This window comes from Schistocerca piceifrons, chromosome 4, assembly GCF_021461385.2.
Source record: "Schistocerca piceifrons isolate TAMUIC-IGC-003096 chromosome 4, iqSchPice1.1, whole genome shotgun sequence".
NCBI classification, from domain to species: Eukaryota; Metazoa; Arthropoda; class Insecta; order Orthoptera; family Acrididae; genus Schistocerca; species Schistocerca piceifrons.
Window position 1 is genome coordinate 480,659,407 of NC_060141.1, and position 27,694 is coordinate 480,687,100.

At 44.9% G+C, this 27,694-nt stretch overlaps 1 protein-coding gene across 1 annotated transcript in view; it reads left to right on the forward strand.

Annotated features, from left to right (window-relative positions):
- LOC124795929 (spondin-2-like) overlaps positions 1 to 27,694 on the forward strand; it is a 259,765-nt gene that overhangs the window by 199,872 nt on the left and 32,199 nt on the right. Inside the window, exons 4-7 of the mRNA XM_047260010.1 lie at positions 202 to 401; positions 10,786 to 10,890; positions 15,084 to 15,263; positions 23,011 to 23,236. Coding sequence (XP_047115966.1) covers positions 202 to 401; positions 10,786 to 10,890; positions 15,084 to 15,263; positions 23,011 to 23,236 — 711 coding nt within the window. The remainder of the gene's footprint in view (positions 1 to 201; positions 402 to 10,785; positions 10,891 to 15,083; positions 15,264 to 23,010; positions 23,237 to 27,694) is intronic.

Consider the following 27,694-nt stretch of genomic DNA (forward strand, 5'->3'; position numbering starts at 1 on the left):
TCGGCTTCAACGGCTAATCTCCGAGGCATGATGTCGGTGGTTTCTCGTATTAACGACCAGATTCCGTCACCACTGAAGACAGCCAAGTTTTGACCAAAAACCAGTCATAGAAATGTACATTGTGGCATTTCATACACTTTTATTGGTAAAACCTGAATGACGCTAACGAGTTAGATGGTTAAGTAGAGCCTTTGACCGCAGGTCGCACGCACAGCCGCGACTTCAGGCTGTTCCGCGAAGGCGAGCCGGCCAGCGCCGGCCTGCAGGTGTTCGCCGAGACGGGCCGCTGGGACGGCCTGCCCGCGGGCAGCGGCGTGCTGGACGCCTTCGACGCGCCGGCCGTGGCCAGCGGCCAGGGCGACACCGCAGCCTCCTGCTTCGTCGACGGCAACCACACTCTGGTGAGTCCCGGTAGCTTTCTGATACAGTACTACGTCTCCAATGAGCCAGCAGTTGTGGCTGAGCGGTTCTAGGCGCTTCAGTCTGGAACCGCGCTGTCCCTATGGTCGCAGGTTCGAATCCTGCCTCGGGCATGGATGTGGATGCTGTACTTAGGATTAAGTAGCTCTAAGTCTAGGGTACTGATGACCTCAGATGTTAAATCCCATAGTGCTCAGAGCCATTTTGTCTTCATTGTGAGTGCACACTGGAGCGTTCCTTTCCTCCGTGCTTTGGAGCAACTGCAGCGTTGTGCAAATTCCCACTTAACAGAGGCCCACTCTTTGAAATATGCGGTGCGGAAGACAAATTGCGCCACGTACTGCTCTACAGGTTTCCCGGTAACTTGTAAGTTCGCGTACCATCAGGAAGGAAATTTTGTTGTGTTGGCAGAAGAGCCAACACCTTGTTAGTAGAGGAGGCCGAAATGCAGGCGTTTTTGCCCACGCAGGCTGGCGTTGAGGAGGGAAGAACTATACTGACGTGAGGTCTGGAACTTGACAAGGAATTAGAATTCAGAAAGCGGACGTAATTAGTTTGATACTTAACTTTAATCCATTAATGATGAACGTCGCTCTTGACGGTACATGATTCAGAATATTATCTGCTCAGCATACATTCTTGAAGATATTTCTTATAGTAACTGAATATGGCGCCTTGCTAGGTCGTAGCAAATGACGTAGCTGAAGGCTATGCTAAACTGTCGTCTCTGCAAATGAGAGCGTATGTAGACAGTGAACCATCGCCAGCAAAGTCGGCTGTACAACTGGGGCGAGTGCTAGGGAGTCTCTCTAGTCTAGACCTGCCGTGTGGCGGCTCTCGGTCTGCAATCACTGATAGTGGCGACACGCGGGTCCGACTTATACTAACGGACCGCTGCCGATTTAAAGGCTACCACCTAGCAAATGTGGTGTCTGACGGTGACACCACAAATTTCATATGTATAGTCTAAGGATTTAAGTTTTTCTCTGAAACCCCATTACACACCAGCAGAAGACGTTGTGCAAACCCTTGAAGTGCCGCCCCGAAAACTGCTCTTAGTGACAGTAGAGAAGGTACGGCAAGAATCCGAGTCGTGCAGCATGCAAAGCCTCTGCAGCAGAATGCATCATCTGAAGAAAGCGTAACCCTATGTGGACCGAGGAACACAATATATTGTAATTTTGCAGGTGGACGAAGGAATAATGGACACTAGAATGTATGAAGCCAAAGTCAGCGAGTTGCTCCAACATAAACTAATCTTCAGAAAAAGAAACAGGACACCTTGAGCAACTAGAGATAGGCCGTTCATATTCACAGGACATATAAATCAATATGTTCTGCAGAAGTGATAAACATTTGAAACATGTCGGCCCGCGTGTTAAACGTCAGCATCGATATTGCGGCGCAGTACCACCAGCCACCGGTAAAATTTGGCTGTGGCTCTCGTTGTCACTATTGAGCAATGTGCGCCTCGCGTTCTTGCCGTTTGTTCTTTGGCATTTTTTCACATCGAGTGCTATCTTGTTTCTTCCTTACTTGCTGGCGTAACAAAGTTACCGGCTTGCTTCCTTGAGTGGCAGCAGCAGCGCTTATCTGTCGTACTATCTTTGGTGTGACAGCTAGTATATCCCGGGTGGTGCTGGTGTGTGTGCTAGCCAGTCGGTTAGGATGAAGCAGTGAGGAACTCTACGTGGCGCGAGGCCAGGCCGGGACCGCTGGCGGCGTGCACGTGCTGTCGGATCATGAGGCGCTAGCTGCGAGAACGACAAAGTTCGTTGCCCACCGAACCTGGACGCTGAAGTTGAGTGATCAGTTAACCTGTTATGAAGCCTCAACTATTGTGAAATCTCTTCGTTCACTTGCAGATTGTTGCTCACTGGGCCGTTCGGGCTAGCAGCAATGTATGAAGTGATGAAGTGTTGGGGTCGGTGAAATCTTGCAGCCATCTTCCTATATTGTGATTAATTGTTAAATTGACTGTTATTTACCAGTGAAGAGCAGCAGCGGTATTTTCTGCCCTGTGGCCGTTAACACCCAAGTTACCTGCCCAGGTCGTCAGCGTTGTTTTCCAGCAGTGTGCCTTTCCTCGTTGTGTTGATGCTGTCCGGTGCAGCGTGTAGTTCGACAGCCTTCTAAGTTGTTTGGTTCATATTTGCTTAGAGTGGTTGTTGTTCCCTTGGCTGTTTTTTTTAAACACCAATTTCTGAAGACGTAGTGCTGTTCGTATCCTCGTCCTTGGCCGATGTTTTGCATTGCTGTGCCGTTGGTTGAACGGAAGGGAATTGGTTAAATTGTTGATAGGTCCTTGGGCCGTCCCTAGTTTGGGCTGCCATCCGATTATCTAACTTCAACTCTTGGCTGCCTGACTCACCTCACCTTACGTTTGAGCTGCCTCCTCCGCCCGATCCGTGGAACACTTCTGAACACCACTTGTTTTGTTTGTTTTAGATTGTGATTTTCATTTTAGTTTGAAGTATTGTGCGAGGCCTTCGGCCATGTATTAATTCTGTTCTTTTTAAATTTTACGTAAAGGCCTTCAGCAGTTTTAAATTAAAATTTTGAAGACTGAATTTATTTTAAAAAAGAAAAAAGAAATATTTTTCCTTAAAATTGGTTCTATCCGAAATTGTTTATAATCCAGGCCCTAAGCCGTTAGTTTTTCGATGTGTTATGTGTGGCCTTCAACCGAGGATTTACGTGAACCCCTTTTAATAAGGTCCTCAGCCGTGTGTATTCTTAAAGGAAAATTTTTTATAAGAAGGAAGGGGTTTATTTTAAATTGTTTGTCTGACCTGTTGTTCAAGCCTTCAGCCTTTGTTTCAAATTTGTTTGTGGCCTTCAGCGGTGCATTAAGTTAATATTTCTTTAATTAGGATTTCTGCTGTTCTGTTGTAAGATTAAAAGGAAATTTCTCGGTTGGAAAAATTGTTTATTAATGTGTTTTAATTATAGTTGGCCTTCAGACATGTAGTGTAGGCCTTCAACCGCTAATTGTTTTCAGTTGCCTTTTTTTTAATTTTTACCTTATATTTTTAATTACTTTTGATTTCTAAGTTCTTATTTTTGGTGCGGTTTTGGGCCTTCAGCCCAGAAAGCATCTCAAGTTCTTTAACTAGGCCTTCAGCTATATTGTTTAGTTGTGATCTTTTAAAAACATGTGTAAATTAGTGGTTCTTAGAAAAATAAAGTTGTGTTTCTGATTGTGCAACTCGCAGTTAACTATTCACGGCTCCATCCACAATCGTAACCTTATCCTGTGCGCTCTATGCGTACCTACGTATCAACTAGGTTTCAACTATAAACTGAATGTATCAGTGTGACGTGAGCAGAAGTGCAGAAAGGCTCGCAGACATATGGGCGAACAGAACCGTCAAATCAGTGCGTTTGTAAGAGGGCGCGTTATTGGCATGAGAGAATGTGATGCATTCCGGGAAATTACTGCTACTGTGGGACGAAGTGTTTCGGTAGTGCAACGGTTCCTAGAATACGACGAGATGAGTCATATAGCAGCACCCAGACCACCCCCCGGGAAGATCTACATCTCATCCGAATGGCATTGCAGGACAGAGCTGCATCATGCTAGGCTCTGGCGCAATAGTGGAACACATCGTACACTATCAGAGATGACAGCCTCTCGCCGTTTATTACGGCACAGGTTATGTGCTCGTCGTCCACTTCTCCACCTACCTTTCGCACACTGGACTCGCATTCGGGAGGACGACGGTTCAATCCCGTCTCAAGCCATCCTGATTTAGGTTTTCCGCGATTTCCCTAAATCGTTTCAGGCAAATGCCGGGATGGTTCCTTTGAAAGGGCACGGCCGATTTCCTTCCCAATCCTTCCCTAACCCGAGCTTGCGCTCCGTCTGTAATGACCTCCTTGTCGGCGGGACGTTAAACACTAACCACCACCACCACCTCCACCTACCTTTCACGAGTGTGTAGAAACATGCTAGACGATAATGGTGTAGGGGAATGGTGTCACAGGGAACAGGAATGGTATCATATAACGTTTTCGGACGAATCCAGGATCTGTTTTTTTGAAAATTATGGCCGCATTTTGGTTCGCCGCAGACAGAAGGAGTAGCATCATGGTGACTGCACTCGCTCAAAAAAAATGGCTCTGAGCGCTACGGAACTTAACTGCTGAGGTCATCAGTCCCCTAGAACTTAGAACTACTTAAACCTAACTAACCTAAGGACATCACACACATCCATGCCCGAGGCAGGATTCGAACCTGCGATCGTGGCGGTCGCGCGGTTCCAGACTGTAGCGCCTAGAACCGCTCGGCCACCCCGGCCGGCTATCTGCACAACACCACAGACGATATTTTTAAGCAAGATAATGCACGGCCACATGTTGCTGCACGAACACGAGAGTTATTTGTGTCACAGATGATCAGCCTTTTACTCTGGCCCGCCACATCACCAGACCTGTAGCCATTCGAAAATGTGTGAGCCATGGTGAAACGGCTGGTTCAGCACTATGGCCCAACGCTAGTCACCATCGATGAACTTTGGAGGTGGTGCTTACAGGCACTCAACGGCGAGGTTATCAACGATGAACTTTGGAACTAGGTGCATGCAGCCTGGATGGCTATCCACAGGACGCCGTTCGAGCCTTTCATGTCGTCGATGTCATCACACCTGGAACAAGTTATTAGGGTCCATGGCGAACCATGTGCTTGCTAGACAACAGGACACGATTAAAGAACCGAGGTGACTGAAATGCTGATGGGAGCATGAACGTCCTTTAGTCTGTTTTTTCTGAACATGAGTGTACAAAGGACTGTAAGTGACCCCAAAGCAAAGAATGTGAGATAGTCGCAAGCCTTAAACAAAAGTTGTAGAACCGATGCCAACACAGCCAAGTGGCTGACATCGAACACTCCAGTGCCAAATATATGTATCAGGTACCCAAGGTTCACTAAGACCAGTCGTCAATGGGATCGGTTTGTCCGTATGATATTATCTGAAGAAATACCTGATCCACAAGTTACGTCGCCTGGTTGGGCACACAACGTCTTATGTTAAGGATACCACAGATTTGATCCAGCTCATATAGGAACACGAAGTACTTGCTACGGATCTATTGATTAGCTTTGACGTAAAATATCTAATTACCAGCGTGCCTACAGCTGAAATAATCTGAAACTATTAACATCCAACATGAACAAATATCGCCAAACTTATGTGAAATCTGGAATTTACGAGGTGAGGTACTGGCGAAAGTAAAGCTGTGATGGCGGATCATGGATCGTACTTGGATATCTCAATTGGTGGACCGCTTGCCCATGAAAGGCAAAGATCCCTCATTCGAGTCCCAGTCCGGCACACAGTTTTATTCTGTCAGAATGGTGGCTGTCAGCGTTGCTAATATGGAAAGCTTACACTGTCAAGATACGTCTCCGGACCCTTTCAGTAGGATTTTTTTTCGAACACAGTTTCTGCGTCATGTTACATCGCTGCGACTGCTACACGTTGGGCAATCTGCGTTGATACGTAAACAAATCGAATCAATTCATTCACAATGTCCACTGAAGCGTCAAAGAAACTGGGATAGGATTGCGTATTCAAATAAAGAGATACGTAAACAGGAAGAATACGGCGCTGCGGTCGGCAACAACTATGTAATATAAGTGTCTGGCGCAGTTGTTAGATCGGTTACTGCTGCTACAATAGTAGGTTATCAAGATTTAAGTGAGTTCGAACGTGATGTTATAGTTGGTGCACGAGCGGTGGGTCACAGCATCTCCGAGGTAGCGATGAAGTGGGGGTTTCCCCGTACGACCATTTCACGACTGTACCGTGAATATATGGAATCCAATAAAAGATCAAATTTCCGACATCGCTGCGGCCGGAAAAAGATTGTCTAAGAACGGGACCAACAACGTCTGAAGAGAATCGTTCAGCGTGACAGAGGTTCAACCCTTCCGCAAACTGCTGCAGATTTCAATGCAGGGCCATCAACAAGTGTCAGCGTACGAACATCATCGGTATGGGATTTCGGAGCCGAAGGCCCACTCGTGTACCCTTGATGACTGCACGACGCAAAGCTTTGCTCTTTACCTGGGCCCGTCAATACCGACATTGGACTGTTGATGACTGGAAACATGTTGCTTGGTCGGACGAGTGCCGTTACAAATTGCATCGAGGGGTATGGAGCCAACCTCATGAATCAATGGACCCTGCATGCTAGCAGGGGACAGTTCAAGCTGGTGGCGGCTCTTTAATTGTGTGGGGTGTGTGCAGTTGGAGTGATACGGGGGCCCTAGTACGACTAGATATGACTCTGATAGGTGACCCGTACGTAAATATCCTGTCTGGTCACCTGCATCCATTTATGTCCGACGGACTTGGGCAATTCCAGCAGGACAATGCGACACATCACACGTTCAGAATAGCTACAGAGTGGCTCTAGGAACTCTCTTCTGAGTTTAAACACTTTCGTTGTCCACCATACTCCTCTTTCGTGTAGTAATGATAACATCTTAATACGACGCCTCTTTCGGCCATTCTGTGTCGTCTCTAAGTCGTCATGTGTTACGTCGCTGATTCCATACAACCAATTAGGATTTACACACCACTTCAGTGGCATGACTTACATCAGCCTTTCAAAGTGACTATTGCGCTCCTTTATTAATATTTCGTGCAGCGAGCTTACCAACGTTGACGCATTACTAGGGAATATACTTATTTTTGTTTTTTGTTTTGTTTAGTATATCTAAATTGATTGGCCCCAAAAGTCCGAAATGGAGACATACGTTATAGAACTCCATAGTCATACAATTAAATGCGGCTTATGGTGCGAATGTAGTCTGTTGTAGAGAGGTGCATAGTGGATATGGAGTTATCCGACTTTTAACATTGAATGATAAACGGTGAACGACACATGATGCAAATTATTCGAATTTCTGAGATCACCAGTGCCTAATTGGTTCTTCAGTATCGCAGGAACTATGTTTCTACAATCGTAAATCACCTTAAAAGGTGATCAGAAGTGTTTGAAGAACGGACATCACGTCGCCTCCACAGAACCGTACATGGCAAAGGACGGTCTGCCAAGTTAGATCGCCGCCGATCTGAATTGGGGTGTCAGGAGCGCATTTCTGCCAAGACTGAACGCATCGGCATCAGCAGCCTACGAATGACTCGAGAAAGATTAACTACTGCAATTGTGGCATGCACAGTTGAATACATGTTTTCTGTTCTCCTTTAATGCAGATGACCCGAGGATGTTGATAATTTGACCGAAACTGGCAGTCAAAAATAAAAATAACAAGTACGACTGTGTATTAAGTATTGCAGTTCTTAACTTAAACGAACACCGTCCAACGCCGCTTATACAAAATATTTCATACTTTTGCCCCTTTTGCAAACATCTAGTCTCAGAACTCAACGACTGGTATGGGTCTGTCAGTACCGATTCTGGACCATGGAACAGTGGCAGCATGTAGCATGGACCGATGAGTCCCGCCTTCAGTTGTATCGAGGACATGGGTCCTTGAATTTGACTGGAGATAGATTATATAATGGTAAGACAGAGTTTTAGGAATCAGGTTTTAAATTGTAAGACATTTCCAGGGGCAGATGTGGATTCTGACCACAATCTATTGGTTATGAACTGCAGATTGAAACTGAAGAAACTGCAAAAAGGTGGAAATTTAAGGAGATGGGACCTGGATAAACTGAAAGAACCAGAGGTTGTAGAGTGTTTCAGGGAGAGCATAAGGGAACAATTGACAGGAATGGGGGAGAGAAATACAGTAGAAGAAGAATGGGTAGCTCTGAGGGATGAAGTAGTGAAGGCAGCAGACGATCAAGTAGGTAAAAAGGCGAGGGCTAATAGAAATCCTTGGGTAACAGAAGAAATATTGAATTTAATTGATGAAAGGAGAAAATATAAAATTGCAGTAAATGAAGCAGGTAAAAAGGAATACAAACGTCTCAAAAATGAGATCGACAGGAAGTGCAAAAGGGCTAAGCAGGGATGGCTAGAGGACAAATGTAAGGATGTAGAGGCTTGTCTCACTAGGGGTAAGATAGATACAGCCTACAGGAAAATTAAAGAGACCTTTGGAGAGAAGAGAACCACTTGTATGAATATCAGGAGCTCAGTTCTAAGCAAAGAAGGGAAGGCAGAAAGGTGGAAGGAGTACATAGAGGGTTTATGCAAGGGCGATGTACTTGAGGACAATATTATGGAAATGGAAGAGGATGTAGATGAAGATGAAATGGGAGATAAGATACTGCGTGAAGAGTTTGACAGAGCACTGAAAGACCTGAGTCGAAACGAGGCCCCGGGACTAGACAACATTCCATTAGAACTACTGATGGCCTTGGGAGAGCCAGTCATGACAACACTCTACCATCTGGTGAGCAAGATGTATGAGACAGTCGAAATACCCACAGACTTCAAGAAGAATATAATAATTCCAATCCCAAAGAAAGCAGGTGTTAACAGATGTGAAAATTACCGAACTATCAGTTTAATAAGTCACAGCTGCAAAATACTAACGCGAATTCTTTACAGACGAATGGAAAAACTGGTAGAAGCGGACATCGGGGAAGATCAGTTTGGATTCCGTAGAAATGTTGGAACACGTGAGGCAATACTAACCTTACGACTTATCTTAGAAGAAAGATTAAGAAAAGGCAAACCTACGTTTCTAGCATTTGTAGACTTAGAGAAAGCTTTTGACAACGTTAACTGGAATAATCTCTTTCAAATTCTGAATGTGGCAGGGGTAAAATACAGGGAGCGAAAGGCTATTTACAATTTGTACAGAAACCAGATGGCAGTTATAAGAGTCGAGGGGCATGAAAGGGAAGCAGTGGTTGGGAAAGGAGTGAGACAGGGTTGTAGCCTCTCCCCGATGTTATTCAATGTGTATATTGAGCAAGCAGTAAAGGAAACAAAAGAAAAATTCGGAGTAGGTATTAAAATTCGTGGAGAAGAAGTAAAAACTTTGAGGTTCGCCGATGACATTGTAATTCTGTCAGAGACAGCAAAGGACTTGGAAGAGCAGTTGAACGGAATGGACAGTGTCTTGAAAGGAGGATATAAGATGAACATCAACGAAAGCAAAACGAGGATAATGGAATCTAGTCAAATTAAATCGGGCGATGCTGAGGGAATTAGATTAGGAAATGAGACACTTAAAGTAGTAAAGGAGTTTTGCTATTTAGGGAGTAAAATAATTGATGATGGTCGAAGTAGAGAGGATATATAATGTAGATGGCAATGGCAAGGAAATCGTTTCTGAAGAAGAGAAATTTGTTAACATCGAGTATAGATTTAAGTGTCAGGAAGTCGTTTCTGAAAGTATTTGTATGGAGTGTAGCCATGTATGGAAGTGAAACATGGACGATAACCAGTTTGGACAAGAAGAGAATAGAAGCTTTCGAAATGTGGTGCTACAGAAGAATGCTGAAGATTAGACGGGTAGATCACGTAACTAATGAGGAGGTATTGAATAGGATTGGGGAGAAGAGAAGTTTGTGGCACAACTTGACTAGAAGAAGGGATCGGTTGGTAGGAGATGTTCTGAGGCATCAAGGGATCACCAATTTAGTATTGGAGGGCAGCGTGGAGGGTAAAAATCGTAGAGGGAGACCAAGAGATGAATAAACCAAGCAGATTCAGAAGGATGTAGGTTGCAGTTGGTACTGGGAGATGAAGAAGCTTGCACAGGATAGAGTAGCATGGAGAGCTGCATCAAACCAGTCTCAGGACTGAAGACCACAACAACAACAACCGCGAAGCTACGGATGTTGCGTGTGAACAACGTTGTTTCCGACAGGGGGCTCAGTTATGGTTTGGATCGTGTTGACATAATGGCAGTTAGGCTGTACTGTCCGGCTGAAGGGATCAACGACAAGTGTACGTTATATGGGCATTCATGACGTTACTTCCTTTCTGGCATTAGTATATCCTCATGAAGATGCCATGTACCATTGGGATAGTGCTCCATGTCATCGGTATTTCGTTGCTAGATGGTGCCTAGATGAACAATCCGGCAGTTCATCTTTGCCATGTTATTGGCAGAGAATTTATTTCAGTCAAATCTATACATAAATTATTTATCATCTTAAGCTATTACCAGGAGTCTACAAATACTTGGTGGTCAGTGGAGGATGCTAGGAATAAAGATTTCCGTGAGGCTCACACTACAGGAGATTTTACATAATGAGGTGAATATGAAGTAGGCACAATAAATGAGTCTATCTACTGTAATCATTGTATAGTCGAATATTATCTCATTTCTGGCACTTCTGCTACAAAAATAATTGGATTTTCTTGCTTAGAAACATTACATATTACGGAAGTGACATTAGTGCTGATAATGTTAATTTTCCTTTGCAGCTGTCCGTGGTGGTTCGCCTCATTCCGTCACCAGACTGGTTTGTTGGACTGGACAGCCTTCCACTCTGCAAGCATGGCAAATGGATTGACTCGCTCTCAATAGACGTAAGTGAACGACCTTTGTATACTCAGCTTATTACGTGGGTGACATGTCTGTATCATTTTACGGAATGAATACTAGTGCTCTCCATCTGGAAATGAGTATTTTTTAATTTAATTTACTGACTAATGTAACTAGCAACATTTTGTTGATTTCTACCGTTATTCCCTGCATCGTTTTTCATTTACTACTGGTATTTGCGTACTTTTGGTGCAAGTGAACGCTAGCATAATAGGTTCTGAAGAGGAAGCACAGAAGTGTCAGCTGAGCACTGAACGCTGATGATATTAAAAGACGTTTCGTGGCTGGAGTGAAAGGTACGTTTTCATTTTCATATAAAATATAAATTATTCTTCCAGGATGCATGATACGCTGTCTTGACGGAATTAGCTGCATGTATGAAAACACGCGTATACTGGGAAAAATTCGGAGATGAAATACCATAGAGTAGATCACATAAGAAGCAAAAATAAACTAGTACTTAAAATGTAAGTAACTGAAAGGAAAAGAAAATTTACCTCAACATGTTGGCTGAACAAGTGCAAATGATGGGCAACACAAGGTTTTCCAAAAATTTGTCGAAACAGGTCTTAAATTATAAATAAAATGGGATAAGCGAAATAAGAAAATTAAACACTTATGAAACGATAATTTGTTTTGATGGAACAGGCTCGTAGCCTAATCCACGTACAAGAAAAAGAACAAGAACGCCTGATCACTTCTAATCGATTTGAAGATACTTCAGTGACATACGTGATAAATTTAATTACACATTTGACTTTGGTACTTCACTGTGTTGCAAACATGCTGACCATTTGGGGAAAACTTTTTTCCAAATCGTTTCTTTCAAATGCCCCTTTCGGGTTTGCCGCCGGATCATATTGTACAGATCCTACAGTACTTCGTCTATGTAACTGTTTGACATCTTCAGACGGTGGCAGTTGCTGTTTTTAGTGCTGAAAGACGAGCCTGATGATACTCGCGATTTTTCTTTTACTTTATTATTGTTTCGATCCCTCGTCTCATATGAGCAGGGAGGGGGCTGCTGTTAGCGGTACAATATTCCGCTCTTCAGCCAAGCAAATTAAAAAAAAATGCATAACATAATGAGAAACAAACATTAGGGTTGTTTTTCTATTTTAAATTAAAAATCAATAAGAAGGCGATTAAAAACGAAAATATATATGCATTTTAAAAACACACTGCAGAATAATGAAATTCTTCTGATAGAAAACACTGCACCACTACAGTTTCTTTTAAAATCAGAAGGACCTACACTGGATGAGAAGTGTTGTGGGAGGAGAGAATATGTCCCATAGAGATGAGAGGTGGATAGTGTAAAATATAGAAGGTGGGAAAGACAGAGGGTGAGGAGTAGTGTGGTGTGTTGATAGTGTAGTGGTTACATGAGAAAAGGGATGGGGATGGATGGAGAAGAAAAAGAACAGAGGAGCCCTGATACGGGAATGTGTTTGTATAGGTGCAGCAGCACACTAGGGAAGTATCAGATGGGAGACAATGAGGTTATTGAAATCCAGTTTGAGGACATTACAGGATATATAGAGGTGTTCTATGTGGTTGAGGAGCGGTGGGAATTTTACGACCTCGGAAAGGATCCATATGGAGAAAAGTAAACGGATTCCGAAAGCGAGCCGGAGTACATGGCGTTCGAAGGTTTAGAGGTACTTATAGAACTTTGCTGGGGCGGAGATCCATGCAACATTTGCATAGCAGAGAATGGATCGGATCAGGGTGTTGCAGGTGTGGAGAATAGTGGAGGGGTGTAATCCCCAAGTTCGGCCTGTTAGTAGTTTTAATTTACTGTGGGATTTCTGTTGGATGGTTAATATGTGAAGTTTCCATGTTAGTTTCCAGTCGAGAGTTAGACCAAGATAGATAATCGCGCGGCGAAGTCGAAATTTAACATGTCAGCAACAGCAATACGCGATGCGGCCAGACGCTCGTAGTGCCCTCTGCCGGTAACCGCAGAAAGACCTTCCACGCATGTGCTGCGGGACGTTCCTGTGGTTAAAAGTTGAGTTTAACATCAGCTGAGGCCCACGAGAAAGACAGGTCGCGGCGCCTACGTCACGAAGGTAGGCCTGAACCCGTCCGTTCGCTCAACCTGGCAGGCAAAATGCGTTTCTAGACCTGTTAACTCGCAGTTGAACGTGTACGCACTAACGAGAATTGCATCTTGTACTAGAATTAGCTTTACTGCTTAACAATATTACAATATAATTCAATTTAAGATCAGTATCTTAAAGAATCTTAGAGATTCTTAGCCATTCTGTCCCCCTGTTTCCAGAATCGCAGCATTATTTTACTTTTTTCTTTCTCTCTTCCGACGAAACGTAGCCCATAGATCTCCTTTTCAGTAGTTTCTCTTCAAATGGTTTCATGCTGTTGAATTTGTTTTGAACTCTTCTCTGTTTCGGAACGTCTCTAGTGTTCGTTGAGCACGTCTTTTGACGTCTTGTATCTATGTAGACTTTTATTTGATTGATGTGGCGAAATGGAAGATATTTTCGCTCGGTTGGTTTTTGTCCATTCTTCCAGGTGTCCATAAAATTTAAAACGTCGTTTCCGCATTAAGTCCTTGATCTTTTCGGTGTATATGTAGAGCTTGTTTTTATTGTTCTTCCAAGTTCCATCAGTAGTCCTCTGGGATCCCAGAATTTTCCTGCGAATCGTTCTTACCCTTTTTTCAAGTTCTTCCAACTGTCAATTTTTATTTAAAATGTAATACTCCGAATCATAGATTCCTGGTTTTATAACTGAATTGTAGTACCTCACGTTGGTCTTGTACATTTCGCTCGATTCATGTACCTGTTCTGTGTTAGTTTACAATTGAGATATATTACTTGTGGCTTTTCCTTTGATTACTCCTTTACCCAATCCACTGGATTGCATTAATTGTCCTAAGTATTGCCATTTATCTTTTCGATTTACTGTAGCAGTTAATATGATAGTTCTTGAATACAAGGATTACTGAAGGAATCGTCGACTGGAGAACTGGTTTTCATTATGTAACTTAGTATACTGTTTCATCCAAGGAGAATAGAGATTTCTTTTCTTCACAGTAAGAGGGACTGTAAGAAAGGATTTAATTATTATCTCGAAAAAGGGAAACTTAGTGATGGTATTAACCCTTCTCTATCTGTTCACCCTTCAATGCCACTCAATTTTTAAAATGATGCTTGAGTTGGCCGTGATCTTGGCTGTACCAATCTGGATTTTCCTGTTGGAAAGTCCCTTTGCCATCGTTGTTGTGGAGAAAAACCGACCCTTTGAGCAGCACCCTTCTACACCTCATTTGACAGGCTCTCGTAACTTCGTTAGAACATCGTGGTAGTAGGCTCTTGCGCCTGTCTGGTCCTTATGAGCATAATCTATTATCACCAGACCAAGAATTCTAGAAAAACTCAGCATTAACTTGCCTGTTGATTGTTGCGTCTTCTTTTTCGGCTGCCGTGAACACACTGCCTCCATTCCTTTTTCGTCTCAGGGTAATAATGATACACACAGAACATGATGATTAGATGGCTGAAGAACTCATGTGGATCGGCCTAACACAGCTACAGCATTTCCACCACTTCTAGAGTTCGGCAGGATTTTTGTTTGGATGCGAACTGTCGCAAATCCTAGTGGGCTGCGAACTTTATCGTGTTCAAAGTGTCGTACTAGAAGCTGAAAAGTAAGTCGGAAGTGATTTGCACATTCTCCAGTATCGCCTCGATTACGATGAGCCAACAGTCAAGAACCAGCAGCTCCACTGCCCTTGTGTTTACGGCTTCTTCACATAGAGGCTGCCTGTCAGTTCGTCCTTTATCATTAAGACATATTTCACCGAAAAGAAATCGTCTACTCCACCTAACCACTGGGTCATGTGATGGTGTATTGTTGCTGTACACTCTCATGAGGTTAGCATTAATTGCTGCAGCGTTGCTCCCATTCAAAAGCAGTAAACCAATTATTTGACAAGACTCATTTTTTTTCTGTGGGCTACACCATTTTGTTTTGGCTCTTCTAACGGTGTGCTCCGGTATTGTGTCGCGGGGATTTCAATGCCTAATAGGACGGCAGACATGTACCTGCTGCGTAAAAAGAGCTTGTTTTTTGGAGATGATGATCAAACCTTTTCAGCAGCCCTCGTAGGTACCGCGGACCACGCAGTGCAGCGTTGTGTGGGTTGCAGCTGCCGCTGCTGGACGCCGGCACGGACGACGGGATGACGTTTACGGCGCCCAACTGGCCGAGCGACCCGGCCCACCCCGTATCTCGCATCACGTCCCGGGAGCCGTCGCACCCCGGCGCCTCCTTCCACTACCCTCACCTCGACCAGCTGCCCGCCATCGCAACACTGCATCTCCGCAGGGTAAGTCACCGCTTGCAAGGCAGCATCTGATCGCAGTTCTCGCCTCATCATACCTTTATTACCAATAGATTTCATGAACATCGTGCTTCGTAGCTCGTAAGAACTTTGTGTTGTGCCTTACGGCAGGTCTTGTCACGGGGAAAGCCTCGTCAGAGAGGTCCACCACATGAGCGTCTAGGGAAGTGATTCCACTGGTGGTTTCCCGTTGCCTTCCGCCGATGACGGTGAAATGATAATGAGGACAACACAACACCCAGTCTTTGAGAGGAGAAAAATCTCCGACCCACCCGGGAGTCGAATCCGGGCCCTTTGGCGTGACAGACCGCCCCGCTGACCACTCAGCTATAGGGGCGGACATAGCTCGTAAATATTATAAAAAGAGGTCTTGATCATACAAAATTGTTGTTTGAAAAAAAAAAAAACTGTTTAATGTCTACCAGTTTCAGCCACAAAAATCATCGTAATGACAAGAAGAAAAGGAAAATCAAAAGCTTAAACATGGGGCCGGCCGGTGTGGCCGTGCGGTTAAAGGCGCTTCAGTCTGGAACCGCGTGACCGCTACGGTCGCAGGTTCGAATCCTGCCTCGGGCATAGATGTGTGTGATGTCCTTAGGTTAGTTAGGTTTAATTAGTTCTAAGTTCTAGGCGACTGATGACCTCAGAAGTTAAGTCGCATAGTGCTCAGAGCCATTTGAACCATCTTAAACATGGCTGCGAAACAGCACTGTGTAAATCTGATGCGGTTGAAAAATCAGCCACTCAGTTTCAAAACAAAGGTTTATTAGCCCTTGACTTAGGTTTCGATATTTCTGAAAATATTTTCTTCAGAAGGAGTGGGCCTTGTTACATCACATGATGGTACATTAGATTAGATGGAGCCGAGCAGATCTTGTCATTTATAAAATTGACAAAACAACAATTATCCCAAGCCATGGCTTTAGATAGCAGCCAGATTACACATATCGTACTTCAGAATGAATGGTCACTAATAAATGCACACAGGTAGGGGCTCTTGTCACACAAACGTTTCGTCCTGTGACTCCTACAACAATTTTATGTTGACGAGAGCCTCTACCTGTGGGCATTTACTTACTAGTGAGCATTCATTCTGAAGCACGATATATGTAATCTGGCTGTTTTCTAGAGCCATGGCTTGGGATAATTCTTGTTTTGTCAATTTTGTATACGAGAAGAGCCGCTCGGCTTCATATAATCTAATGAACCATCATGTGATTTAACAAGGCCCAGTCCTTCTTACGAAGATAGTTTTAGAAATATTGAAACTCAGATCAATTTGTTTGCAATTGGTTGGCTGATTTTTCAACCCCTTCAAATAGACAATTGGTCAAATGTTTTGTGAAATGCTTTGTCTAAAAGTAAGAAATAAAATAGGGTGACGGCCTCGATACGCATGTATAGAAAGATAAGTGCGTAACATGTTTCGCTTATCTATTTCAACCCTTGCTTTTACACTGATCACTTCACACAACATTTGAACCAATTTTTTTCGCATTTTTAATTTTTTTTTAATTTTCAATTTTTCTTTAGAAAGTAAGTCCGCAGCTCGTGGTCTTGCGGTAGCGTTCTCGCTTCCAGCGCACGGGGTCCCGGGTTCGATTCCCGGGTTCGATGACTATGTATTGTTGTGTCGTCTTCATTAGGAAGGCAATGGCAAACTACCTCCGCTAGGACCTTGCCTAATCGGCGGTGCGGGTCTCCCGCATCGTTCCCTATGCTCCTCGCACCTCTCATCATCAACATTAGAAAGCATGACCTGATTGGTACCTCCTTTCCTTTCATAGAATATTCTGTTCCCTAAATGTCATAAGTTTAGTACTTGATTAGGGAAGTCTTTATGACAGCTAGATATCACACCCATGGAACTACATATCACACCAATGTAACTAACTATGCCCAAGATATCTACGCCTGGAAAAGACGCTCTTTTTGAGGCTTCATTTGCATAGGTAGCAGCAGTTGTTCTTGAAATATTCCAGTTTGTCCTGAGATCACAATACAAGTTTTCTTAAATATCCTGATTACTTTAAAACAATTAAAACTGTTGTAATAACGCACAATTCCGAAGCGATAACACCGAATAAATCAAGTGATTAAAATTACACGAGCTTTCGGCCAACCACTCCTTGGCCACTGTCAAGTGGTGTGACTGCCAGTGGACTGCTGGTACGGCCCTTGTATACACTAGCTGACGGCTGTGACGTTTCTGGTGCCCGCGCAAGGATCTTGCAGACATTTTGAGACCTGATACGTAACTGATCTCAGTAATTGACGGATTTTCGTCAGTAGCCGAATATCGGTTTGATCTTGCGTCGTTTCAGTAGGTGGCTTGTCTTGCTCCACATAGAACCACAGAACGACAAAAAAGCAAGTTTCTATACGTACTCCTCGTCGGTTGACTGTTTTTACCGACGTTTACAAAATTTTAGCATAGTGTAGTCCTGCATTAAATCACAAGAACTAACGCCTAAATCCTAAGACTGCAGTGTTTATTTATTTACTTGTTTTTCAGTTCTAATCGTGCAGGATGTACAGAAAAAAAACCGAGAACGCACACAATGTGTTGTGTAGGATGACAAACGAACCAATTTCCGAGAAATAGCTCCCAGTTTGGAAGCTGCGGCGTTCCGAAGTCTAAGAACTATACTGTCAAATTTTCTTCGGATTTCGTTTCTAATTCCAGTCAGTTGTGCAATCCATTAGGCGTCAGAGTAAGGTGGGAACAGTGACTACACCTTCAAAACTCGTCGTATCTTGAGCAGGACGTAAAAGATAAGAGAGAAACCCATGTGACAATATTCATGGATTAGACGCTGAGCCAGATGTTAGAAATTCTGAGCAAAATAGACGTAAGCTATAAAGATTGGCTTACGCTGTAGCTGTCCTAAGCGAAAAATGAAGGAGGAATATGGGATCCGCTGAGTGGAATTAATAGTCTAACGAGAACAGAATGTGGTTTGTGAGTAAGCCGAAGAAACATGAAAGTAATGAGGTGCAGCAGAAATAAGACTAGCGACAGACGTAATGACAAAATTGTTGTCCACGAAATTGACGAAGTTAGGGAATTCTGCTTCCTTGGAAGCAAAGTATCACATGAAGGAATAAGAAATGAGCATTTTGTCTGTATAATCGGCGATGAGAGAAATATATGAAAAACGCAACAAAAGGGAACAGGATGAATAGGAAATGTGTTGAGACATTACGGAATAGTTAACATGCTATTAGAGGGAGCTGTTGAGGGTAAACACTGTAGACAAGCCAGGGGAATACATTCAGTATATTGTATAATTGAGGACGTAAGATATAGGAGCTACTCTGAAATGAAGAGAGAGAGAGGGAGAGAGAGAGAGAGAGGGAGAGAGAGAGATAGAGAGAGAGAGAGAGAGAGAGAGAGAGAGAGAAGGAGGGAGAGAGAGAGGGAGAGGGAGAGAGAGAAGGAGAAGGAGAGAAGATATTCCTCGAAGTCACGAAAATTCCACTCATTCTGTGGTCGTATTTCGGGCTTTCTCAGTGTGTCCTTGATCCACCATAGTCTTAAATAGTACGTTAAAAATACCTGTCAGCCCCCACTCCTCTCTGATTTAGATCTTCCACGGTTTCAAGCAATGCTTAAATGCAACGACGTTAACGAACAGCCAAAGAACCCTTGATAAACGGAGCAAGGAAGAGATAAAAAGCAGAGTAGCAATAGAAAAAAAGGCATTCCTGGCCAAGAGAAGTTTACTAGTATCAAACATAGGATTTAATTTGAGAAAGAAATTTGTGAGGATGTAGGTTTGAAGCACAGCTTTGCATGAAATGCAATCATGGACTGTGGGAAAATTCTAAAATGAGATAACTGAAACGTTTGAGGCGTGGTGCCATAGGAGGAAATTAAAAATTAGGTGGACTGATAAAATAAGGAATGAGGAGATTCTCTGCATAATCGGTGCTGAGAGAAATATATAATAAATACAACAAGAAGGAGCAGGATGACAGAGCATACGTTAAGAAATCGGGGAATATCTTCCATAGTACCAGAGAAACCTGTAGAGCATAGATCCTGAAGGAAGAGAGATTGGAATACAATCAGTACATAGGGTGTCCCAATAGAAGTGGTCAATATTCACGGTCAACATTCAGGGATATGATAGGATCGACCATTCGAAGCTAAAGAGTCTAGTAAAGATGGGGTCTAAACTGCATACCTTAATGGCTATGAGCACTTCTTCATCTACTATACTCTGAAACAAAGCTCTTTGATTTCCAGATTTTGGGGAGAGGTAGTTTGGACCAGAACAAGGAAAAACATAGGCTCTAAGATGCATACCTCAAGAGCTTTGAGCAATTGTGCAGTGCAAGGGATGTGTTTCAAAGACGAACAAATGATCATAGCTTTTAAGGTGTGAATTTTAGAGCCAATCTTTATCAGACTTTTTTTTTGCTTCGAATGGTCGTTTCTGTCGTATTCCTGAATACTGATCATTTCTCGTGGGACACCCTGTATAACAGAGCACGTAGGTTCAAGCCTACTCTTAGATGAAGAAGTTGGCGGGGCACATAAAAGCAGTGAGTACACTGGTGACCCAAAATGAGGTCTGTCCTCATAATACTCAAAGACAAGAGAACTCCACTCTTATTGTGGTGGTCTTTCGGGTTTCCTCAATATATACACTCCTGGAAATTGAAATAAGAACACCGTGAATTCATTGTCCCAGGAAGGGGAAACTTTATTGACACATTCCTGGCGTCAGATACATCACATGATCACACTGACAGAACCACAGGCACATAGACACAGGCAACAGAGCATGCACAATGTCGGCACTAGTACAGTGTATATCCACCTTTCGCAGCAATGCAGGCTGCTATTCTCCCATGGAGACGATCGTAGAGATGCTGGATGTAGTCCTGTGGAACGGCTTGCCATGCCATTTCCACCTGGCGCCTCAGTTGGACCAGCGTTCGTGCTGGACGTGCAGACCGCGTGAGACGACGCTTCATCCAGTCCCAAACATGCTCAATGGGGGACAGATCCGGAGATCTTGCTGGCCAGGGTAGTTGACTTACACCTTCTAGAGCACGTTGGGTGGCACGGGATACGTGCGGACGTGCATTGTCCTGTTGGAACAGCAAGTTCCCTTGCCGGTCTAGGAATGATAGAACGATGGGTTCGATGACGGTTTGGATGTACCATGCACTATTCAGTGTCCCCTCGACGATCACCAGTGGTGTACGGCCAGTGTAGGAGATCGCTCCCCACACCATGATGCCGGGTGTTGGCCCTGTGTGCCTCGGTCGTATGCAGTCCTGATTGTGGCGCTCACCTGCACGGCGCCAAACACGCATACAACCATCATTGGCACCAAGGCAGAAGCGACTCTCATCGCTGAAGACGACACGTCTCCATTCGTCCCTCCATTCACGCCTGTCGCGACACCAATGGAGGCGGGCTGCACGATGTTGGGGCGTGAGCGGAAGACGGCCTAACGGTGTGCGGGACCGTAGCCCAGCTTCCTGGAGACGGTTGCGAATGGTCCTCGCCGATACCCCAGGAGCAACAGTGTCCCTAATTTGCTGGGAAGTGGCGGTGCGGTCCCCTACGGCACTGCGTAGGATCCTACGGTCTTGGCGTGCATCCGTGCGTCGTTGCGGTCCGTTCCCAGGTCGACGGACACGTGCACCTTCCGCCGACCACTGGCGACAACATCGATGTACTGTGGAGACCTCACGCCCCACGTGTTGACCAATTCGGCGGTACGCCCACCCGGCCTCCCGCATTCCCACTATACGCCCTCGCTCAAAGTCCGTCAACTGCACATACGGTTCACGTCCACGCTGTCGCGGTATCCTACCAGTGTTAAAGACTGCGATGGAGCTCCGTATGCCACGGCAAACTGGCTGACACTGACGGCGGCGGTGCACAAATGCTGCGCAGCTAGCGCCATTCGACGGCCAACACCGCGGTTCCTGGTGTGTCCACTGTGCCGTGCGTGTGATCATTGCTTGTACAGCCCTCTCGCAGTGTCCGGAGCAAGTATGGTGGGTCTGACACACCGGTGTCAATGTGTTCTTTTTTCCATTTCCAGGAGTGTACATGACCCACCAGTATCATAATTGTTCGTTGATAAAACCCCTGTCAGTCCCCACCTCCATCTGGTATAGATCTTCCACAATTTCAAGAAGTACACTACTGGCCATTAAAATTGCTACACCACGAAGATGACGTGCTACAGACGCGAAATTTAACCGACGGGAAGAAGATGCTGTGATATGCAAATCATTAGCTTTTCAGAGCATTCACACAAGTTTGGCGCCGGTGGCGACACCTACAACGTGCTGACATGAGGAAAGTTTCCAACCGATTTCTCATACACAAACAGCAGTTGACCGGCGTTGCCTGGTGAAACGTTGTTGCGATGCTTCGTGTAAGGAGGAGAAATGCGTACCATCACGTTTCCGACTTTGATAAAGGTCGGATTGTAGCCTATCGGCATCACGATTACGGTTTATCGTATCGCGACATTGCTGCTCGCATTGGTCGAGCTCCAATGACTTTTAGCAGAATATGGAATCGGTGGGTTCAGGAGGGTAATACGGAACGCCGTGCTGGATCTCAACGGCCTCGTATCACTAGCAGTCGAGATGACAGGCATCCTATCCGCATGGCTGTAACGGATCGTGCAGCCACGTCTCGATCTCTGAGTCAGCAGAAGGGGACGTTTGCAAGACAACAACCATCTGCACGAACAGTACGACGACCAATGCAGCAGCATGGACTATCAGCTTGGAGACCATGGCTTTGGTTACCCTTGACGCTGCATTACAGACGGGAGCGCCTGCGATGGTGTACACAACGACGAACCTGGGTGCACGAATGGAAAAACGAAATTTTTCCGATGAATCCAGGTTCTGTTTACAGCATAATGATGGTCGCATCCGTGTTTTGCGACATCGCGGTGAACGCACATTGGAAGCGTGTATTCGTCATCGCCATACTGGCGTATTACCCGGCGTGATGGTATGGTGTGCCATTGGTTACACGTCTCGGTCACGTCTTGTTCGTATTGACGGCACTCTGAACAGTGGACGTTACATTTCAGATGTGTTACGACCCGTGGCTCTACCCTTCATTCGATCCCTGCGAAACCCTACATTTCAGCAGGATAATGCACCTCCGCATGTTGCAGGTCCTGTACGGGCCTTTCTGGATACAGAAAATGTTCGACAGCTGCCGTGGCCAGCACATTCTCCAGATTTCTCACCAATTGAAAACATCTGGTCAATGGTGGCCAAGCAACTGGCTCGTCACAATATGCCAGTCCCTACTCTTGATGAACTGCGGTATCGTGTTGATGCTGCATGGGCAGCTATACCTGTACACGCCATCCAAGCTCTGTTTGACTCAATGCCCAGGCGTATTAAGGCCGTTATTACGGCCAGAGGTGGTTGTTCTGGGTACTGATTTCTCGGGATCTATGCACCCAAATTGCGTGAAAATGTAGTCACAATTCAGTTCTAGTATAATATATTTGCCCAGTGAATACCTGTTTATCATCTGCGTTTCTTCTTGGTGTAGCAGTTTTAATGGCCAGTAGTGTATTTAAGTGTCACGATGTTATAGAAGCGTGAGAGTCTTCGAACTTGAAACTTAATTGCTCATTTGTTTCTGCAGAGTTACAGATGTCACTAGAAACTGTAAGTAGCTGCCAGCTAGTGTTGTACCCTCTTGTGTTGATGTTCTGCGCAGGAGCGGGTGTACAGGCAGATGGGCTCGGTCGCGAGAAGGCGCCCCGTCGTGCAGCAGCAACAACCGCAGCCGCAGCATCAGCCGCAAGCGCAGCCCGAAGAGGTGCCGAGCGTGACGCTGCCTCTCGGCCGTGACGTCAGCAACGAGGTGGTGTCCGCCGCCGTCGCCGTCCACACGCGGCGCTTCCGGCGCCGCCGCCGCAGGCTGCACAAGGGCACCGCTGCCGGTCCGTACCGAGACAGTGTGAGCTCTCTCTCTTACACCTCTCCTCTTAACAATGTTGGCAATTAAAATTACAAAACCACGAATGCGGCGCACGACAAATGTCAAATTGCCATGAAAAGTGCTACAAGCTTCGATATGAAAATACACTGGCGTCCAAAATTAAAGCAACAAATCGCTTATTCCCCTTCTTGTGTGCAGTTCACGATATAATCATGCAAATCATTTCAGTGTATGTCCTTCCGATCGTGTTCTGCACCAATATGGCATTCCGATCAATGGGGAACCATGCCAGCGATGACGTCAGGGCACCCACCAGATTTGTCGGGTAATCTCATATCCACAATTGCTGTGTACACACTCACAGACGGTGCAGTGTGGCACGGAGAAGACGCCCGCCAAACTCTGCAGTGGAGACGCTTGGGAAGAATGAAAGCAGAGCAGTTACAAACTGGCCCGATGGCTTAAGGTGAATCGTTCTGTTGATTCTCGGAGAGAGTTTATAGAGACCGAAACTGTATCCCAAAGAGAAGGGCAGGGCCGAGCATGTGTGAGATCAGACTGAGAAGCCCGTATTTGACCCTAGGGGTACAACGGTACCGCGTTAATACTACACGGCAACGGGCATCTGATCTCGGAGTGTCCATTGGAAGTGTTGTGACGAGGCAAACGCTGTGCAGAAGCCTTCCGCAGAGTGGCCTTTACTGTCGGAGTTTTGTTGTATTTGTACCTCTGACGCGACTTCACAGAATGGAACTTCTAGAGCGGAGTCGTCAACATGCCATCTGGACAGTCGAACAGTGGTCCAGTGTTCTTCTCACAGATGAGTCTGGATTTGGTCTGAAGAGTGATTCTCGACGGATTCGCATCTGGAGGGAACGTTGAAACGATTTCGGGACCCTAACATTGTGGACAGAGACCGATATTGAGAAAGATCCATAAAGATGTGCGCAGGGATTATGGTGACCACTCGAACAGCTCTTCATGGAGTTGCACGGGCGAATCGGTACGGGTGAATTGGTAAAGTTTAACTGCTGCCAGGTATCGTGACGAGATCTTGGGACCCCATGTGCGGTTGTTGCGAGGTGCTGCGGGCCCTGACCTTGTACTGATGGACAACAATGCTTGGCCTTTTAGAGCACGGGTGGTTGATGTTTTCTTAGAAATGGAAGATATTGCACGCATGGCGTGGCCTGCTCGATCTTCCGATTTGAATCCCATAGAGCATGTCTGGGATGCACTGCGGAGACGGGTTGTATCACGTCAGCATCAACCAATCACTTCGCAAGAGTTGCGAGTAGCTCTGCAGGAAGAATGAGCTTCATTCCCTCAACATGAAATTGATGACATAATTCACTGTAAGTCTCTGTATGTCCATCTTTTTAGCGATGATCGCGGGACTCGGCAGTTCGATTGAGGATGCCAAATTAAACGCCTCCTAGCCGTCAATTTTCAACCTTATTTTATTATGCAACCAGTTACGGCGCTTTACTACGCCATGGTGAAAATGGCTCTAAGCAAGGTAGATTATTCCTACACTTCGGGCAGGGGCCTGAAGATGGCATAATAAAGATCCGAAATTGGTTGCCTAATAAAATAAGTTTGAAAATTGACTGCTGAATAGTGTTTAATTTGACATCCTCATTTCCCGCCTATCCCGTCGTTGTCAGGCCTGTGTTGCTGCCAGAGGTGGTCACACCTCATGCTGAGCACATTAATCAGCTGTCGGGATGTGTGTGCAAAGAACGAAGAACATTTTTGTCTACCGTTACGCATGTTACAGCTGTTCACGTTCTGTATTCTTTAGGTTGTTTCTACTTTACTATCACCTATTTATACTATTTTGTGGCAAAATAAACGCAACCTAACAAAAATTCCGTTTGTTGTTTTAATTTTGGACACCTGTGTAATTAGCTTTTGACCAAACCGCACGAAGTATGTAGGAGTATCGCTCCCCGCATTCTATACACAGGGTGCTTCCGTGATGATGTTACAAATTTTCTCCGGTGAGGGACAACGGTCAATGTACGAATTTGAGGTAACAGTCCCCATACAGGAAACGATCGAATCGAAAGCTATAAGCCAAAATGGTTCCGATGGCGTTGACAGTGGCCATGTAGCGGTACTGCTGTTACTAAGATTTTAGGGTAGACAACTTTCAGAGACGGTAGTATATGCAAAAACAAGAAATGAATGTCTAGGTAACATGGGCTCTAAAGTGTGTACTTTGATAGCTTCGATACTGTTAAACGCATGTCTTCTACTGAACAAGTGCCCGTAACATTTACAGTATGCGTTTTAGAGCTGATGTTTACTGTCATTCCCTGTTTTTATTTCTTTTTTTTTGGGGGTCAACACTACCTACTTGGAAAATATGGGAACCAAATATCTACTTGAAAAATATGGAAATCAAAGAGCTTGGATTGGAAGAGATGTGTTTCACAGTATCTAAGATGGACAAGTGCTCAGAGCTCTCGAAGTATACGTTTTAGAGCCCATATTTACGAAGAATTTTTTTCCTTGTTTTGGTCTACACTACCGCCTGTGGAAGTTGCAAACCCTACAACCTTAGCAACAACAGTACCGCTACATGTATTCTACCGCCACAGGTATCAGAACGAATTTCGCTAATAACTTTCGACTCGATCGTTTCCGCGCCAGGGTCCCTTACTTCAGATTGATACATTTACCTCCTGCACCATTTATGAAAGTTTGTGACATCATCACGGAGTCACACTTTGAAAGGAAAGGGTACACATCGCGTTTCTCATTAAGAAATAGCATTTGTATGTGCTTTATTTTGAACCTCCTTGACATATGTGTGTGTTAAGGCGCCGCTTCTGGGACGGGAAGCTGCGCTGGCCATGGGTCAAATCCTCCCGGCGGATTGGCGACGAGGATCGGTGTGCTGGCCAGATTCTATGTGGTTATTAGGCGGTTTCCCACTGTGCTGGTGCCCAAGTCACGTCTTAGTTACACGATTCGCAAACAGAGAACACTTTCGCTCACTTTCACACGAATTACACTACATCTATAGATGTTGCAGATTCTGTTGGTTTTCTTTTAAAAGAACGAATGACGCTATATGGGTGGTAGAGATGAAAATGGCTGTCTGACTTCAGATTACCAATTAACAGGTACATTTGACCTTGCCTGCTGATTTTCTGCTGTCTTCTCTCTGGCCAGTATCGGAATCTCATCTCCTCTGGTAGGTGTTTCTGATTATTAATGAAGGGGTTGAGAGAAACAGGGGAATTCCAAAGACCAGTAGGCCGAAAGATGTGTTGAAATCTTTCGTATATGTCCACAAACACACATTCACACACACACACACACACACACACACACACACACACACACACACACACACACACACACACACACATGAAAATGCGAGGTAGTCTCTTACAGTTAAAATATCGGATACTACACACACAGGAATAGCACGAACCTGATACATAAAAACCACGTGCGACAGGACAAGACAAAGAGAACTATCTGCAGCAGAAATGAGCGTTGTGTCAACTCGTCCAGCCGTTGATGAGAGAGAGAGAGGGTGTATACTGGGAGAAGAAATGTAATGATTATTATCATTCACGAGGAATAATAAACTGAGGCCCAGGCAGGTGCATACATAGTACTATCGAGCAAGCATGGTTAGCTTTGTCGTGGCTACCGGTTGATACGCAAAACGTTACAGTTGTAAGGTCCATGGCTTTTTTTTTTTTTTTGAGAATAGTATACAAGCACAAATACACACAGATGGCAGCAACTTCTGAACTCCACGTACCTGCTCCAAACAACCACAACAAGTAATTGAGGATGAGAAGGCCTGTCCTATCAGTTTTGTTACCAAGAATATAGCAACCCAGTAAGCGTCCGCCTGCAGAAAAACGGTCCGGTAGCCAACTTGACCAGAGTGGCGGTTAAGTTTTGTCCTGGCCTGCAAGACCTGGTCTCGCGGTTCCGAAGCTGGTTTCCCTGGAATGGCGGCAACTTGTTGAAACGGGAGGGACAGACTGATTTCCATCTGCTACGAAGAAGCCGTGGTCTGAAATTCAAAATAACATCTCGAACAGCCTTCATGGCTGTTCGCCACATCGTAAACTACTAGAAATATTTAAGTCAAAGCTCGGAAAATTACTCCTCTCCTCAATAGCCAACAATCCTGTGGTTAGGGAAGCCTGCGGCGATATCTGGTTGGCAGGGAAAAGTAGCTTGATGTGGTTCAGTTGACGATTAATTTCATAGGTTTTCTGAATAATAGTCGAATCGATCTTTGTGATATATCAAAGTATTCGTAAATTTGCATATAGTTTAAATCTACTGTCAGAAAATAAAATGTATGTCGGTATGACGGTGTCTGTGTGTCAGAAGGGCTGCACAGGGTGGCAGTCGTTTCCGCTGCGCCTTTGTGACAGCTACAGAAAGTTATCTGCTGTACACACATATTCCGTTCCAG